The sequence below is a fragment of the Talpa europaea genome (genome assembly GCF_964194135.1).
Source record: "Talpa europaea genome assembly, chromosome: 5".
Taxonomy (NCBI): Eukaryota; Metazoa; Chordata; class Mammalia; order Eulipotyphla; family Talpidae; genus Talpa; species Talpa europaea.
Window position 1 is genome coordinate 54,044,384 of NC_140071.1, and position 19,700 is coordinate 54,064,083.

General features: G+C 38.9%; 1 protein-coding gene across 1 annotated transcript in view; it reads right to left on the bottom strand.

Annotated features, from left to right (window-relative positions):
* The window catches only part of MAST4 (microtubule associated serine/threonine kinase family member 4), a gene marked incomplete at both ends in the record, with an annotated part of 550,061 nt that overhangs the window by 357,190 nt on the left and 173,171 nt on the right, over nt 1–19,700 (bottom strand). Inside the window, 1 exon segment of the mRNA XM_084233151.1 lies at nt 4,644–4,768. Within this exon segment, the coding sequence (XP_084089277.1) occupies nt 4,644–4,768 (125 nt within the window).

Consider the following 19,700-nt stretch of genomic DNA (forward strand, 5'->3'; position numbering starts at 1 on the left):
CAAGAACTTTACATTAGAGTAATATGAGATTAATAGTAAATTAAGAAAGTAGGTTACATTGGAAGAAGATAAAGCTCTAGCAAGAGTGGGTGAAGAACCTTGGGTGTTAGCAAGTAGAGAAGCAGTGTGGGGAACCACTTCAAACAGGATAATCAAGAAATATCTCAATATGAAAGAAGGTAACAAAGATATTCACACAGCAGAACAGATGAGGCACAGGACTGAAACCAAACAGCAACTTGGAGAAAAATACAGTAGAAGAATTTTTACTGTGCTTCTGCCACCCATCTATTACTCCAAAGTACAAAAGAAGCAAATATTTCTTACGATGGCCATATATATACCATTTCTAAACTTTAATCATGAAGGCTTACAACCTTATTTTCCTACAGAAAAATAAGTTACCACTGGTCCTGTTGCCACCTCCTGAAATTTCCATCTTTCTTGCCAGCAAGCAGCATCTGAATAAATTCCCCTGCATTTGACGACTATGACTTCTTTGATAAACTACCCATGTGTGTGGGGAGGGACAGAAAGATGGAGGAAGCAAATGGGGAAATGAGTTTTCCCCTCCTCAGATTAATGTATATGAAGTATACATCTGACACTTCATCAGCACTCCCGGCTGGTGTCCCAGCAGGCGGACACTGGCTGAACATGTATTCTGCCAGCTACCAGGCTACTTAGGATGAATTGGCAACATGCCATTTATCTGAAATGCCCAACATGTCTGGGAAAGGGAACACAACTACATTTAGCAATGCCAAGGAAAACTAGATACTTCAGGCTAGGAATTAATCTCCTCCTTGAGAAGGTAGTTAGCAATACCTTCAAGCTTGCCTATGGCATTTAAATCACTATAGGTCATGCATTTAGTAAACTTCATACCTACCAAACCACAGGGCCTTCATTTATATCTTACTAACTCATGAATGCCTCTCAGGTTAAGGGTCTATACTTCTCTGAAATGTATGTTGTTGTGCTGAACATGACATTCTGTTGCAGCAAGTCTAACACTGTTATTTGAACATCAGCCACTTTGATTCCTTTCTTTCTAGTTTTTCCACACCAGAACACATATCACTTCAATGTGCTCAATGAGTCAACAAAATATTTAACTGATGTGGTTACATGACTGCTTAAAGGCAGATTAATGAAATTTCCTTGTATGAGCACAATGATAATCTCTTCATAATTCTGCCCCCATGTTTCTTGAGTGGCTGATGTGGAACTAAATGGGATTTGGCCCATTACATGGACTTTAAGTCTTATCGCAAATGTAAGATGCACACTGAACAGCAAAACCAAAAAGGTTTTAGATGGATGGTCTTATTAGGCCACCCATTACAGAATACAGAGTCACACCATTACTCTCGCCTAGCAACCAAAGTCATCTGTCACATTCCATGAGTAATTACTCGTTCCATCAACATTATTTATTGAATGCCTCCTACAGGCAAGATGCTGTGCAAGCAGCAGTGAGGAGTAGATGGATCAGACAGGAATTCTGTCCTCAAGGAGCTTTCAGTCTAGCAGGGGGGTATTGGGCATAACCACACAGGTAAAAAAAAAAAAAAAAGGTGCACCGTGATAGATACTAAGGAGAACCAGGAAAACAGCCCAGTACTGCTCTAAAACAGAGGCAGTACAGGTGAAGAAAGTGGCCAGGAATTACACTGAATTCTGTTCTACTGCATAAGCAATATCAGCTTGTTTATAAGACAAAAAAAAAAAAAAAAAAAGAAACAACCAAGTTTTTGTAGGTATATACTTCTACTTCTTCATTACCACTCACTATTAAAAATGCTAGTTGTAATCTGCAGAGGTAACTTATATGTAATCCAATCCAAACACAGTAAGTAGAAACATGTAATAGATTATAACTTAATACAACATTAGCATGGAAAAGCCACTCACACGAACTGAGTGACAAACTGAAATAATCGAAATAATAAACCCACAGAAATCTGGGTACATCACAGCAGAACAATTGAGAATATCAAGATAGCACTCAGCTAGCAGTCCTTTGCCACCTACTACTGCTCTTAACACTGCAGAAGGTTAGGGACGGAAGGTGTGGTTGAAGAGCCTGAATATGTTTTTTTCTGTAGACTACAAGTAGGAAGTAATGAAACTGCTGAAGGGAAGATAAGAAAGGGTTACATATGAAAGCTTTACTGCTCAGTAGTAAATGGTTAATCACATTCTGGCTTCTGTACCCAAATTTACCCGCAATAAAATGACAGAAGTATTCATATGGCTAATATTCATGACTGATTTGCCCCTTTTTTAGGTACTATTTATTTTAGGTAATAATTTATTTTAGGTACTAATATTGAAATACTAATATTTCAATTTATTTTAGATACTAGTTTTGCTCTTAAGCAGACAGTAGAAACATAAAAACTTGCAAGGTTAATAAGCTTATAATTTAACTGACTCTTGGATAAGAATGTCACCTGACAGATTTTGAGTAGTATTCTTCTTTTATTTTCCATTAGTATTTCCTAATTTTTGTATCCAATTCCCAAATATCGAAGGTCACCCAACCTGTGTTTTATCAATGAATAAATCAGTTTCTGCATCTGGATATATGACTACTAATATCAGACAGTAAGATATATTGCTTTGTGACAATGTTATTTTAATCAGAATGATTTACTTTCCAATCCACATGCAGGATTTCTACTTAAGTGTTAAGAATAATAGTGCAGTAGCTCAAATAGGACTTTTGTTTTAAGTCACTAATTTTCTTTTACTTTAATTACTAATTGTAATTAAAAGTCATTAATTCCTCTTTTGTGAATAAGTGAATGTTTACAGTAAAATAAATTTTTAATAAAATTCTCCAAGAAAAAAACATCACTCTGGACTTTGAGATGGGACAGAGGAAAACCTTAACTACTATCACTTTACCTGTACCTTTAAAACTAAGTCCCAATATTTCATGAAAAAAAACAGATGAATTTTGGTTTAAAGATGCTAGTCAATTATAAAGTCATAAAATATCCTGAAAAAAAAATTTGAGGGATATTTATTCAATACATTCAGAATCTTCATTGTTCTGGAAACAGAATCAGGGAATTCCAAAGTTGAATACTGTTTAAAACCTCTTTATATTCTTGCAGATAAGGTGATAAAATCTGAAAAATTAAGTGACTTGCCTAAGTTATACAGCTGCCTATCTAATGGCAAAAGCAGGGCTAGAAGTTAGATCTAAATCAGATCGCTATGTCTTCCAATATGATTTCCAAATATCCAACATAATTTATCACTCATAGTCTAAGAGAAAGAAGATAATGTACTGATTATATATTATTTGCATCATCATCAGTAAAAAATGTTTAAAGACAGTACCATACAACCCTATCTACCACCAAAGCAAAAATAACCTGTACAGACTTCTAGACTGTGCCAAGGGTTAAAGTAGATAAGTAATGACCCCCAAACAAAATTCTAATAAGCAACATAATTGAAAAAAATAATGCAGGACCTCCTGCTGCTAACAAATATACCAATATTTATGTTCTGTGCCAACTGGTCAACATGGAACGGAGTTAAAATAATGTTTGGAATTAAAATTATAACTATTTTCAATTATTATAAAAATGAAGGGTCAGGGCAAAAACCTCTAATGGATTTGAAATCTAGGAGGAAATTTTGATGAAGAGAAACATGTATGCATGGTCTGAAATTATCTTTCCACAGACTGCTTACTGATTGCAAGAGAAAAAAATCATAAATACAGTGGAGAACTCAGACAACACCTTGACTGGGTGAAAACAATTAACATGGCTAATAGGAGCAGAGGATATCATGCAGAAGGTCTGCTCTGAGAAGACAGGACATCACCAATGTCATATTCTGATCTGAATACAAAAACCTCAATTTCACCATAAGGAAAACATTGTAGGCATATTAGACTATGCAATATGAGAAGTTTTCCATTAAAAAACTGGGGGAGGGGAGGAAGAATGTGGTCTTCAAAAATGTCAGTGTCATAGAAGTCAAAGAAATGGCTCCAGATTAAGAGAAACTAAAGAGATGTGACAATTAAATGCACTACATGACCCTATCCTGGATCCTATACTCGAGTTGGGAAAAATCCTATTAAAAACATTATTGTGTCAGCTGGCAAAATTCAGATGACATAGCAGATAATCACTTTATTTGATAACTGTGATAACAAAGCGTCATAATATATACAACTTATTCTCATCTCTATTTGTACATACATACACACAGAGAGAAAGCAAATGACAAATCAAATTGGACAAGAGGTTAGTTCAATCTTGATAATGGATTAACTGGTATTCTATGAAATACTGTTATTCTTACAACTTTTCTGTTAAGCCTGAAACCATTTCCAAGTAAGTTGTTTACAAAACTCAGAAACATTTCATTTCCTTAGAGGAAGCATGGACTGAAATACTCCAAATTATGTAAAGGGGGAGTTAAGAGGAGGGGAGGGGGGAAATTGAGAAAGAATTAGTACACTCTAAGCCAGGAATTTCCAAATCTGTTCTTAATGTTAATGGGTAAGTTGAAATTTAGTTAAACATCATAAACTTGAAATAGTCCCTAGGGAAGTGGTGGTCTAGAGCCAGCTCCAGCCACTGCACACATAACCAGAGGGCACTCACCAGGCTGGCAGTGAGGGAGGGAGCCGACTGACCCAGGGCTTGGCTGCGCATGCGCACAAGGTTTGATGTCTCTGCAGAGGCTGGCCAGGCCTGGCCCGCTACCGGGTTTGGTAGGAGGTACCTCCCTGTTGGGATTAAAAAGAAGACAATGTAAGTATCATGCAAAACTGCAGGACTTCGGTGGTAATGGCACAGCCCTTCTTGGCCATCTTCTATACTTCTGCTGTCCTTCTTAATTACATTTATTAACAGCAACCAGAGAAAAACTGTTTTAATTAAGCCAGGGGCTCTAGTCACAAGTGCTGTCACTGACTTCCCATATAAAATCAAGTAAACCTCTTCATTCCAACCTTCTGTCAGGGAAGGATGAAGTGTCCTGCTACTTCTGGACCAACTCCTTGGGAATGTTCTGAAGGTATATACAATTCACAAAGCAGTTTCAGCATCATAGAAACAATCGTGTGCATTTACTAAGGGATGTTCACAGTGTTTAATAATGGAAAGTGATCTAGAAAGCAATTAGACAAGTGTCTACAAAGTGAAGAGAGAGCATGCCCAAAGGGAAGAGATGGGGTTCGTTCAAGGTGAAATGGGGTTGGTGCCTCACATGCCCAGTTTCTTTCTCTGAAGTGCTGTTGATCATCCAACCATGTCCACAGGATACATAATGGTAGCCATTTGCATTAATCAGGATATCAATGTCAACCTAGGTTCACTGAACAATTTACATCAACCTTGAACTCTAATATAAATGTGCATGCCTTTAAATGTCAAACAGCTGAACTAATTCACACTGTGTTATTGCATTTAGTATATGGACTAGACTAGCTATCACATTGCAAACAATAAGGCTTTTGACTTCAAGAAATTAGGATGGACATGCATATTTACATAGAAATGAAGCTCAGTCAAAGCAAAGACCAGTTTGAATTTCACATGCTTTGCCCCACTACTGATACAATAACTGGCATAGTAGGTGCTCAGTAAATTTGTGGTGAATTTAAAGAACAAGAGGGTACTTCTTTCCCTGAAAAGACATAGGGACAATGAAAGGGCAACCAACCATAGGATCTTATCCTAGGGCCTTGTGGGGACTTCAGCTTCAAACATCTCTAGAATCTAACAGATTGCAGCATATATGGCTGGTGAACCTGCAGCAGAGGTAAACATCTGTTCTCTAGTTTTTCCCCAGCAGAGCAGTTCCTTATCAAAGTCCCCCACTCTCATGTCTCAGGCATGCACTGCACAAGCATATCCTACTGAGTATTAACTATTGTAATATAGTAATTAGTTTACCATGATTCTTAATGATAACTACTAGTACTACCAAAGGATAGAAACTAGATAGAGGTAGCTCTCGTCAACTGCCCATGTTAATGGTATAATGCTTTAAGTGTTTTCAGAAAAAAAAGAGGAGTATTTTTGTTGGTTTTGCTTTTGGTTTTGTTTCTGCCACAACTGCTCTTTTACTCTCTTATTACACAGAGAAAATACAAACTTCAGAAAAAACTAGATCTGCTTTTCAGATCTTGACCTCAGCTGAATGACATACAAGAAGTTAGTTAATTTCTCTTGAACCTGGTTTATCCGTCTCTAAAATGGAGATGATAGGATCGACTATGTAAAGTTGATGAGAGAATTAGAGGCTATTTTAAGTAAAGCACTCAGAAAGGACTAAGTAGTTAGCCATACAGTACTAAAAATGAAAATTATCTCTTTTTTTTGGGGGGGGGGCAGCTTTTGTTTCACAAGTAGGAAATATACACACATTATCCCAATACCAATATTTCAGTGATTTTATGCCAGACTTTCTTTCTATAACCTATATTTTCTTGCAAAAATAGGATCATACTGATTTTTGTCACCTCCTCCTCCCCTAAGCGAAATAATAGGTTATGACATTTTCCAAGCAAATAAATATAGCAAATACCAATTAATTGAAGCATAAACCCTATCATTGAAAATTCAAATATAACTACCCTCCATGGCTCTGTCACCAATTTAAAAACATTTGGATATATTTGTGTGTAGGGTATGTTACATTAAAAGTTGAGAATTTTTCTCCTTGTCTCATTTCGAAACATGAACTAAAAGCTAGACTAAGAGGGTTTCTGAAAAATCTGTTAGACTCAAAAGAAGATCATTAATGAGAAAGGGAAGGAAAACTGGAGATAGCATTTAGTAATGTTAATATCAGTATTATAGGAGTGAATTTTCTATTTAACACCAAATTGACTTTCAAAGAACATCATTTGTTAAGGATACGCCAACCTGTAGTAGTTAGAACCCACAGACTTTTTTTAATCCTCTTGTCACTTGCCTGTTTTGTGTCTTATATTTCCTTTGTTCATGTTGAAGAGAGAGGCTGACAGGAGACTTAAAGCCCATATGTGAAGGTTTATATGATGGAGAGAATCCACTCTGGCCTTACAACCATTCTGCCCCACATTCTTTGTGTTAAAGAAAACTAAGGCATATAGGAATATACAAAATCACTTTGAGAATTTAATCTTGGAAAAATCTGAAGGGCAAACTTTTTAGTTTACTGAAGAATTCTATAGACCAGCCTTCTTTTTTAGTAGAAAATAACAAATAGACTATCTCCCTATAACACCCTAAGATATTTGTTTGCAAGTATTTATTTCAGTATCCCCAGTATCTGGCACAAATATCTCACCATTAGTAAGTACTCAATAAATGTTTGTTGCCTGAAACACAATTAAACTACAGTTCCTGATCAACACTTGATTAACTCTAAACAGGAAGACTACAAGCAAACAGATTTCGTTAATTTTATTAAGAGTAATAACTAGAATATGTTGAGGCCTACATATACCAGGCACTGCAACTTCCTAATAATCCTATGAGGTCCTAGATTACTTCCACTTTCAAGCCCAGAGACATTGCATAAACAAGGGCATACAGCTAGTCAGTGGGCAAAACTAGGATTCTTACTCTGAAGCCAGAACCCTATCCCAGGAAAATATTCATGTTCAGCTAAAAATATGCTTATGCTTAGGCTAAAAAAAATTCTACATGATAGGATGGTTCTATGTTTATAAGAAATAATATCTTTAAAGAGAGGAAATCATCTGAGAAGATGGGAAATGGTAGTAGCTAGAATTAAATGAGATAATGCACTCATATCTCCCAACCTGGAAGTGGAAGGCAGTCAATATGCTATCACTACTCACATTATCATGGGAACTTCATAGCTCCATGAATAAATCCCCCACCACCCCCACAGCAACAAAATAAAACATGGTAATGGGTTCTTAGGTCAGATCACAAAAGAAAGAAACATATTGAACAGTATTACCATAAAGAGTAATACTTCTTTGTGGAAAGGATAAATAGCAAATTGAGAATTAAAGTTATCGCTGGACGGGAAAATGGGGTCAGCAAAAAGTATGCTGTAATACTTTATTATTTTAAAAATTATCTGCAGGGAAAACTGGGTTCTGATATTGGAAAATTAAAGAATTACGTTTTCACTTATGGTTTTAGTAAATCTAATATTAAATATTTTAAATATACCCAACTAAGCTTTGATAAAGCTTGCTGGAAGGACTATGAGATTATATTGAATTATTCTGCTAATTCTCATACATAATATTATGTAATATTGGTTGCAATGATTCTTTATTGAAAAAAGTGCCCCATAGTCTAACATGGCAAACCAGGTGGCCAGGAGCACATTATTCTCCATCCACTTAAAATGCAGTTTCAAAGGCCATGTCAAGGAGGGGTCTGAATGATGGGGGCTCTCCATGGGGTCTGGGTGGGGAACAAAGAAGCCAGGTGAGAGGCTGGATGGAGAATTGCATAAAAATGAAGCATGTAGACTCTCGTCATGGTCCTAGTGTGAAAATCACAGCAGTTGTAACTGGGAAAGGCCCCCTTTCTGCCAGTGGGAGGGATTGTTCCTGAATAAATCTCAGTTCAGGAAATTCATATGTTAGCATCTGCTGAATGAGACTGGCATGTTTCAGGTGGGAAGGCAGACTCTGGACAGAATCCAGGCAAGCACCAGGGCACAAAGAATCAGAGCCACCTCCCTCCTCTCTGTCCACTCCGAAGCCCACTTTGGACACCAGCTGTGTTAGCGCTCACAGGGCACTTTAAAGTAAGCAGAGACCACTGCTAACGGGACACACATGCCATCTGCTCCGCTGAAATCACTCACGCTAACATTTCCACATTTTACTTATTGCTATCTCCCAGTCTTGGGAACAAGACCAAAGGTGTGCCTGTCAAAGGTAAACAAATTTTAAGTAACCGGACACTAATTAAAGTGGTCAGGATGAATCTTAATCAGTAGTACTACTGCAATAGGATAGAGTTCAGCATGAACTAAATTCACCCTTTGATGTGCGCAGAAGTAACTGGGTGCTTTACAGGGAGATGAGGGAGTCAGGCAGGGAACAAGTGGGGAGTCGGGCAAGTGAAAAATTACAAGGGTTAAGTCAGTGTAAACTCAATTAGGCCAGTGGTGTCTACTAGCTGGCAATTACTTAAGTCTCTATCCTCCCACAGTCACTGGGAGACAGAAGCCTTTCTGTTCTGTTGGCAGAACAACGTGTTTGGGGAGCAGCCTTGAGTTTGTATAGGCAGCTGCTCTGAGAAGGGTCGGGGTCACCCTAAGGATGTGGCCTTGCAATTTTAGAAACTGTGCTAATATTTGTTCAGATCTTTACTGACCAAGGTCAAGAGAGGGCTGTAGGGTAAGTGAATTAATCAGGCTTTTTACGCTGTTAGCCTCTGTAGCTATCACCTATGGCCTTGACCATGCTAATGCAGAAGGCCTTGGGAGTGTGGGTGCGGTGGCATGAGTGCCTCATTGTGGACACCTGGAGCATGGGTGAAAGCATGTGTAAGTGTGCACACCTGAGACTAGAGGCTGGGCTAAAGCTGTGGCTATGGCTCTGAGAGGACTAGCAACATGACAGAGGAGGCAAGATCACAAGTTGACGCAATAGAGAGAATGCCAGAGATTGCCAAGAGAAAGAACGTAGAGATTTGCTAGGGGCTAGGGGGCTTGCCAGCCTCCTGGCTCCCTGGTCCCCCTGCCTTGCCAGCCTGCCTGCTTGCCTCAACAAGGGCCCAGAGAGCCTGTCTAGGACTTGAGCAAGGACACAGTCTTTGTCAATCTCAAATTCTTTTGTTACCTCAACAGAGTTTAACCCAAAAAGAGAGATTCTAACATTCAGTAATGGATCACTTTTTGAACTGAGTTTAAACTAAATTTTTGAACTTAGCACATATACTCTTCTTAACACTGTCTTTCAACCCATCAAAACATAAAGGTCTTTGTAAGTATTACTAAGAATTAACTACTCTATTGGGGTTGACCCTAGAGTCAGACTGCTAAGTTCCAAGTCTGACCCCCAAAACTTTTTATTGTTCACAGTCTTCTTCAAGCCTTAGGTTGCTTAGCTGTAAGATAGGGGCCAACTTATGGAGTAGTTGTAAAATCTAAAAAGAACATACATTATACAATAAACACTCAAGAAGTGTCATCCTAAAAATAAACATAGAAAGTTGTCCAATACAAGATAGGTAATGAAGTAAGCGTGAAATAAAATTTTGTAAAGACACTGGAAAAATAATTACATGAGAAAGCATGTAGACATATATTCACTGAAATGTTTATAATCCTGTGAAGAGTTAGATTTTAGATACCATTATTCTTGCAGGAAACTTATCCTTAGGAATTGTAAGAATTTGGATGGTCTTTTAGCACAACACATGGGATGTTTTATTCCTGCCTAGACCCCCATTGGTGTTAATAGGGAAAAGAAGACAACAGATGGATTTAAGGCAGTCATTAGAGACACTAACATCGTGCCATAGTTGGTAGTGATTACATCAAACTTTATATAAATTTGCTTTTTGATGACTACCAAGAGCCTCTAAAAAGTGTGTTGCTGTTGTATTCATGCATCATTTGCTGCCTACAATTTAAGGAAATTAGCATCTGTCAACTGCATTATTCAGCTGCACGGGGTAGAAATTAATGGAGAATACCATTCCTAATTTGTTGTATAAGAGGTGAGCTTGCCTAGCAATCTGGTTGCTATATTTTAATACCAAACCAAGCTTGTTGTTACAACTGGAAATGTGATCACCTCTGTGTCCTTCAGAAACAGATTTACAAAATGCCAGTACTGTTACTAAAAATTATTTTCTACATAAATAAAAATTTGGAGGCAAGAAACAGAGGTCCACATTAAAACTGAAATCAGCTGGCAGATTGATTCTAGAACTTGTCAGACTTCAACTATGGTAACGGTTATTTGAATCGACTTTACACATTTTTACACCAATTACTTTTATTGTTTTGGTCATGGGCCCCCTACTTAACAGAGAAAACAGGAAGGTCTGTAGCTTTTTAAGATTATATAGTAAATATATAAATTAGTTACTAAGCCTCAGTCTGTGCCTTGGCTCTATCTATACTATGTGTATGTTCATGCCTAGAATGTGTTTGTTTCTATCCTGAATTCCAAGGAACAAGGATAAATGTTTGCCTTCAAATATGAGACACATGCTTTCTAAGTACCCCAAAGCTTGAAGTATCTCTTTGTGGTAGAAACATATCAGGTCAGCAATAATTCTAGCAGAATGGCTATATAAAGAACTAAATATAGGCTCCAGAATAATTTTAAAACTTCCAATAAGAAAGTTCCCCACCACCTGAATGTAGCACAACATGTATTTAGCAGTCAGTCCATAGTCTTACACTTTGGGTTATTTCTTTTGAACTATAAACAGGACAACAAAGAGAAATAAGAACCAGTAACTTTGTAACAAAGCTGTCCTTAGAAATGGCTTCTGGTGCTCAATTATAGGTAAGAGCCTGACTGTTTGTCCCTCTCAGCTACCAGGAACAAAGGAAAGCTGAGGTAGCAGGTATGTTGCTCTGGAGGATCCTGGAGAGGTGGGGAGATATATAGGGGGTTGGAGGAAAATGGGAGGGGGTAGGCATTGCAGAGGTAAGGGCTGGGGACACAAAGAACACTGAGAGGGTAGCACTCTCTTGGGGCCATGCAGAGTCAGATGGGGCACATGCTCACATCCCTTATCCTCCGTCTTCGCCTTCTGCTACCAGACTGCTGCTTACCTGAGCATCCACTGGAGCTCTCACAGTAGCTCCCAGAGTGTTCACATCTACCACCAAAGTGGGAAGAGGGACATTCCAGTTGTCTTGCCCTCCCCACTGCCTACTAAAGCCTCTTTCGCTTAACTCCACCTATGGGTATTTACACAAAGGGATTGAAAGCAGGGACTTGAACAGATATTTGCACACCATGTTCACAACAGCACTATTCACAATAGCCAAAGGTGGCAGCAACTCAAATGCCCTTCAGGGTGAAGGGTGAATGAGCAAAATGTGGTACCGAGTATTATTCAGCTTTAAGAAAGAGAATGAAATTCATACATGCTACAATGTGAGTGACATTTGAAGACATTGTGCCAGACTAGATAAAGCAAATGCAAAAGGATATATATTGTCTATTCTATTTCTATGAAGTTCTGGGAATTGTCAAATTTATTGAGACAGAAAGTGTAACGGTGCTAACTAAGGATTGGGGAGAGTGGAAAATTGAGAGTTGGTGCTTAATGTGTTCAGAGTTTTAGTTTGGGGTAAAGAAAAAGTTCTGGAGAGGGACAGAGGTGATGGATGTACAGGATGTACTGAATGTCACTGTATCGTGTATTTTAAAATGGTAAAGTTTGTTATGTATATTTTACCTCTGCTCCCACCACAAACATAGGAAACTACCCTCGCTCACTTAGCCAAAACCACTATACCTTTCAGAGGGAAAATAAGAGGGCCCTTTTTGTTGTCCAAAAGGAGGTCTGCACATTAAATGACATCAATACCTGCTTTTGCAGATTATATTTAGTTACTAAGCCCTTCAAGTCATTACCAAGTCAGAGGAATGGAGTTTTTCAAGAAAGCTCCAGACTTTAGAAATGGAGAAAAGGCAGAGACCACAAAGATAAGTCACCAGCTGAATCTGGAAGGATCCATGAGTCAGCAGTCACCACCCTCAAGTGTATTCCATCATCAAGATATTCTTCTTCTATGCCCCATTGCTCACTCCTAAACACCACTTCCCTCTCGTCGTGACTGCTGTACTCACCGGCAATTACAGCCCCCCTTTATTCATCTTCAGCTGTGCTACCACAACATAGAGACATGGTTCCTTTCATCTTCCCTCTCACATGGGTGACTGCCTTCCAATTTCTTGTTCCTGCTGCAAAAGAATAGCTACACCTAGACAGCATCGACAATACTGCTAAATCAGTCTTCTTAATGGCATAAATAAATGCAATTTGAGAAACCAACAGACCTGTGACCAGATAGTGCTCAAGTTCACTGACTCCTATACAGAGGTTGCCATTCCAGACTTAAAAATAAAAAGTGTGGTGTGTATTTACTCACAAGAGAGAAGTACAAAAGCTTGACCCTCAGCCCTTGAAGGCACCACTGCCTTCTGCCCAGTGATCGCCAACTGACGATGAAATTGAAAGCTGAAGCAAGAGCACATGCGTGCCTTTTGCAAGGGTGATAGAGCACAGAATGCCAATGGGGCAACAGAGTCTGAGTCAAGTTAACAGTTTCTAAATGGCTGTTTTGCTACAAGACTCAATCTACCAGAGATGCCCAAGCTCACTTCTCTGAACATGATCTCTAGCACTCTATATTTAACATCTACTAGCAAGACAACATGACTAACCACAGGGCCTGGTGACAAAGTTAGGGGGATGCAGGAAAAGGAAGCACGTAGCAAGCAGAGCAGGTATCAGAAGCTGACAATCCAGGGCAGGCCCAGACAGAGTGGGTGCATGACATGTGTTTAAGGGGCTACTAAAGGCCAATGCCATACCATGAGAGCAAGGGATGAGAAAGAACAGAAGACAGTCTACCATACAGCAATCCATGGTTCTGGCCAAACCACAAGTCTATAGAGCAGCAGTCTAAGCTGCTGCTGCCACTATCAACTACAGCTATGGTTTTACATCAAAAGTAACTTTTGGTGTGGATAATAAGGCAAGATGACTCAAAAGTAGTCTTTTCATCCTCCATCACAGAGTCACCTGGTTATTCTTGTCATGTTGTAAGGGGGCAGAAAATGCCAACACATGGCATATTTCAAGTCTTTTTACATGGGAAAAAAATTCTAATCCATACTTAACATAGAAATACGTTTGGCCTTTCCATTCTTTTGTTTTTCCTCAACTTGTTCCTAAAGAAGAACTACTCCTTCACATCCACCAAGATTACTGATTTTTAATTAATTCATCTGAATTGACTGGGATATTTATTAGGATCAAGTGAGTCAATACATGAAATGGAGCCTGATGAGCTGCAATAGTCCTGTTAGCACCAGCACGCGTGGAGCTGCTGGACCAGCACTCCGCAAATTGTCCTTTCTCTGGGCCAGCACTCAGCAAATTGTCCTGTTCTGCAAGGAGGCCCAGCTCTGGCCAGCAACTCCTGGTTGCACCGAGACCACCAAGGTGATTACCCTTCTGATGATAATTGTCTGGATTTAAATTTCTTATGAACAACATCCAACCATGCAGCTCTAAGCTGCAGTGCATAGACTAAAGGCTCGGGTGACAACTTAAAATTGATTTTTAAGGAAGTATTACATAGCGCCTACTCTAATGAGAACATCTTAGCAAGAATCTGCTTGGAGCGTCTGAGTGGGGGCACTCAGCTGCTGGGTGTGGTGTGAAAGCAACGCTGGGTCCAGGTCAGAGTTAACATCGGCAATCTGGCCTCCTTCCATCCGTGTATTGAAATATAATTCAGGAGAATGAATTGCTAGACATGTCTAACCCCCCTGGGAAATGACAGATATTGATGAATGCTGTTGGGAAGATATATGGAAGGAAACGGCAAATAAATAGAACCATTTTTTCTCAGTCAGTTGTGGATATGTGGAGCAGCTGTTAGACTACTTGTCAGCTCCTGCTCTCTCCTCCTCCTTCCTCTCCCCCATCTGCCTCCTCTGCACCTCTCTAAACCCCCTCCCCACCCCAGGAAGAACTAGAATCATGTCTTCAAAATAATAATCAAACCAAAAAGCGACGTCTCTCCCTCCCCTCCCATCATACTCTGACTTCTCCACCCAGCCAGCGCAATCCTCTCCAAAATCTCATTCCACCTACATGTGTTCGCTGCCCCCTATGGAACCTGGAGAAACATTCAGATCCATGGAATGAAACTGTTGAATTTAAGTCCGTTGCCATTTGGCCCCAATCACAACATTCAAATCCAAAACTCAGTGGTCGGCTCTCTAAATCTTCTAAGCCTCAGTTTCCCATAAACATTCTATAAAATGGAGATGTCAGCCTCGTGGGATGATCGTGAGGACTGATTTAGAATGTGAAGCGAAAGCCTCTCATAGCACCTGGCAAGTACTAGACCCAAAATGAACAATGACATTAACCCTCTGCTTTCCACTGTTAACACTTCCTGCAGGAGCACGAGTTCTCATTCTCAGACACATCGCATGGTCAGGGGTCCAGACACCTCGTAGGTCAGGGGTCACTGGTTCTGATTTCATCCAACAAGAGATTTGGGAGATGAGTGGTAAACCAGTCAGACATGGGCTTGCTTCCCAATTTTACCAGTGATTATCTAGGGAGCCCCAGCTAAGTCGCTTTTCCTCTCTGAGCTTCCATTTCCACACGTCCAGCGGCAATGACAGCAGATAACATGTTAAGTGCCCAGCATAGACGCGAGTACAGTTGGTGTTCAGTGGTGGTTCAAAACCCCCTCCAGGAAACTTAACCCATCTTGGGATCACTGGCATTGAACCCACAACCAGAGCACTACTAGCTTTTCCTTCCCCCGTTATACCATCTGTTTCTGGTGGCTCCCTGTGCACAGAGCGCCATTTATTCTATACACAATATGCTCTATTACACTATAAACTGTGTCAACTGGCACGGGATCTCATCTGTCTTTGTAGCCTCACATCACACCCAGCACACAAAACCTCGCTGAACTCTTACAGAGTCACATATCTGGGTATGTATTTTTAACTCCCCATTCCCTCTCCAATTTATATTTCTCCCTGGGATCATATTTTTCCATTATTGTTTAGTTCCACATTGCCTAGAAGAATATTCAAATTTGTTCAATTGTTTGTTTTATAGCAATAACAAGAAAGATTCAATAGCACAGAAAAGATCGCATCTCCTGGCTTTGATTTTTCTCTTTTAAAATCTGTCTCCATAAGAGTCCACCACCTCCACCAATACACTGTACAATTTCAAAATAAGCTGATATGTCTCAACACACTAAAGGATAATTTGTACTTATATCTTACTTTTTGGAGAAATTATGAGTCCTACTCAATAACATTCCTTTGCACACTAAGATGTTTTGATGGACACACCCAAATGTCACTGGCATCTCTGAGATGCTAAACATTTCTGACAACTGTCCTACATCAAAATAGCTATGACAGAGACCACAGAAGAGTGGGGGACTGGGAGCTTTTCAAGAGAAACAAAAGGAACAAAAGCTGTCTCAGAGGAGATATAATAAACTCCCTATCACAATCTAAACAGAAATTTTTAGACAAATCTGAATTTCCTAGCTAGTTCTCCTTTTTAAAAGAAATTTCTATACATATTCTAACTCACATATTAGTGTATATCCAGACATATTTCTTTGGAACAGTTTCCAGTTTCATGCTGGTTTCTATTCAAAAAATATTTCAAACTCTTTCTCTTTAATAACAAAGTCTATCTATGCTCACTAAAGAATCTAATATTTTTATCTTAAGAAATATTGATTAATGAATAGCAGGCATCTAGCAAGTAATCACAAAATATTTCTTCAGAAATACTGCACAGATCTCTTCTGGACACCTCCAAGTAGCAATTTGTTAAAGACCCATACTTGGGGGATAGGAGACCTCCACCAGGGACTACAAATAGGGTCTCCTTCGTCCATTACTAGGAAAGTGAAAGTTCACTCTATTTGGTTTAAAAGTCACAGGATTTAGTTATCCAAACTGCAACTTATACCCTGAACTAAATCCTAACAAATGACTGTGTTTTATAAAACAGAACATAACATAGACCTTATTTTTAAGAAGAGAAAAATCAAAGCCAAGATTAGCATCATGATTGTCTCAGCACTGCTTGTAAATTAATGACTGGAATTAGGGTTGGAATTTTAGCCTTTCCATTTGTGGTCTGTTATTTAGCCACTGACTTTTTCTGAAAGCTCAGATGACATTAAGTAGCCCTGAACTCTAGGTCATGTCTATGTTTTAAAGTAACAGTATCACTAGACTATTTAGCATTCCCTTAAAGAAAATTCAGCCATGTTTATGGGGGAAATCAGTGTGCTGAGGTGAGGAAAGAGAAAAATTTGGTTGTTTCATTCACCCTCCAAAATGGGCCTCTCTCCAGACTAAGGATCTTATCATTTTCTTTTAACCACTCCACTAAAATACATTTAACCTCCTACTATTTGAATCCAGAGACCACTGTGACTATTTAAACCATGACATTGGGGCAGGCACACACAGACATTCCCATATCAAAGGTTATATTAGATAATGGATCTTCTTGGGATCATCCACAAAGACGGTCCTTTCTCCAAGATGAATTATCAGTAGAGAGGGAGGAGAACCAAAAGGATATTCTATTGATGTCTATTTGTAAGGTCTCTAGGCCTATGCCTTTCATATCACGCATATACCTATGAGAGAACATGATGTCCAGTTATAGAACCAACCCAGTAGTTATGGATAGTTACCAGATTTCACAAATAAGAATGCAGCACACCAAAACACATTTGAACCTACATAAGTTTGAATACACACATTTACCATTACACTGGACATAGGTTTACTAAAAACAGTATTAGTGGTTTAATCTCAGTCTGAAAATGTAGTTGGGCGTCATGTGTTTTATATAGCAATGCTATTTACTGAGCACTTTGCAGTGGAATGTAGGGGGCTTTGTTTCAAGGAAGCACGGAAAAGATCCTCAAGGAATTTAAAAACTAGCAAAAGAGATGACAGGTTCACAAACAGTGTAAAGTAAAAGTGATACTCCCTGTAAGAAGAGAACAATATAGGTAGTATCAGGGGTGAAAGGGAAGGAGAGTAACAGAGGGAAACTGTGACCACTGAAAAACAGCAAAAGAGATCTGAATGTGTTTAGAATGGAATTTGAATGTAACAAATGCTATGAGATCATGAGCTTCATTTTCCTGTTTCATATACGTAAGGTAAGTCTCATCCCTCTGGGTTTGTATGTGTTATTATTTTCCCCTTTTTTATGTTCTCTGGTAAAATGAAACACAAACAAAATGCTTTTGCATGGAGATTCCTGGCAACTAAGGCAAAGACAGAAAGAGCAGATTAGCCAGCTCTTGTTATGTAACAAAAGAAAGAATTCATATTTATTAGACATTGCCATTTAACACTTTTCCTTGTTCTGACCTCAGAGAAACTTGTTTCAGAGGTTTTAATGAAAGGGCAACATCGTACATAATGGTTACTGTCCTTTAGTAAAATTTAGGGCAAAATGAAGACCCATCCTGGTCTGTAACTAAAAACCAAATGCACAATAACTAAAAACCATGTGTACACGCATGTAGGTAAACATGTAACAAATGTGCATGCCTCTCATTTACTGGGACGTGGAAGCTGGACTGGAAAATCATTCTTCAAGTTGATGGTGCTGTGTTAATTATTTAAGGTAGTCATGAATGCACACCTGTTCTCATTCAGCAAGAGAAACTATTTAAAAGACACTGTTCTCTTTCTAATGAAAGTTTTAGTCCCCAGAGAGCAAGTCAGCAATGAGTTAAAAACAAAGAGAGAAGTGCTCTTAGCTCTTCCTTCAAACCCTGGTGTGAAGCAGGAGCATGAGACAGGAGTGCCAAAGAACAGAGAAATTATCTGGCTAGGCAGACACAAGAAAATAAATTTAGCCCTGACAATATGAGTTGATTAAGTACTTGAATGACAATGGAACATGACAATGACAAATGCAGGCTACCACCACTGGAGTCATTAATATATCAGAAACACTAATTTTTATAAATCTTTAAACTTCCCAGTTGGTGGCATTTGCATTTCTTTGCCTACTCCTTTTCCTGTGGAGATGACATAAAGTCAGCTTCATTTTCAGCTTCCATCCAGGAAGTTAAAGAAACTTCTATGCTCCTGATCTTTGATTTGTCACTAAAAATAAGTTTTTTTTTTTTCTCAAATATGGTTTTTTTTTTTTTATAAATTTTATTGTTATATTCCCCATACAATTGCAGCCCCCCATTCTGACCCCAATCCCTCCCCTCCCGCCCCCGCCCCCCTAAAAGTGTCTCTGGTTCATAGTTTTTTGTTGATTTTGATTTTCACTTTCTTATAGTTATTCATTTTCCTGGTCCCTTATTTAAGTTTTCTAGATTCCTGCTATGAGTGAGACCATCCGGTATTTTTCTTTTTCTTTTTGGCTTATTTCGCTGAGCATGATCCCTTCCAGCGCCATCCATGTTGCAGCAAATTGCATGTGTTTATCTTTTTTGAATGCTGAGTAATATTCCATGGTATATATGTACCACATCTTCTTGATCCAGTCATCTATTTTTGGGCATTTGGGTTGTTTCCAAAGCTTAGCTATTGTAAACAGTGCTGCTATAAACATAGGGGTGCAGGTGTTCTTTGGAATTGATGTTTCTGTGTCCTTTGGGTAAATACCTAGGAGTGGAATTGCTGGATCATATGGAAGCTCTATGTTTAGTAGGTCCAAAAATCTCCACAAAGCTTTCCACAGTGGTTGGACCAGTTTGCACTCCCACCAACAGTGCAGAAGAGTTCCTTTTTCTCCACACCCTCGCCAACATTTGTTGTTGCTAGTTTTTTTAATATGTGCCATTCTCACTGGTGTAAGATGGTATCTCATGGTAGTTTTGATTTGCATTTCCCTGATGACAAGTGATGTTGAACATTTTTTCATATGCCTGTTGGCCATTTGCATTTCCTCTTCAGAGAAGTTTCTTTTAAG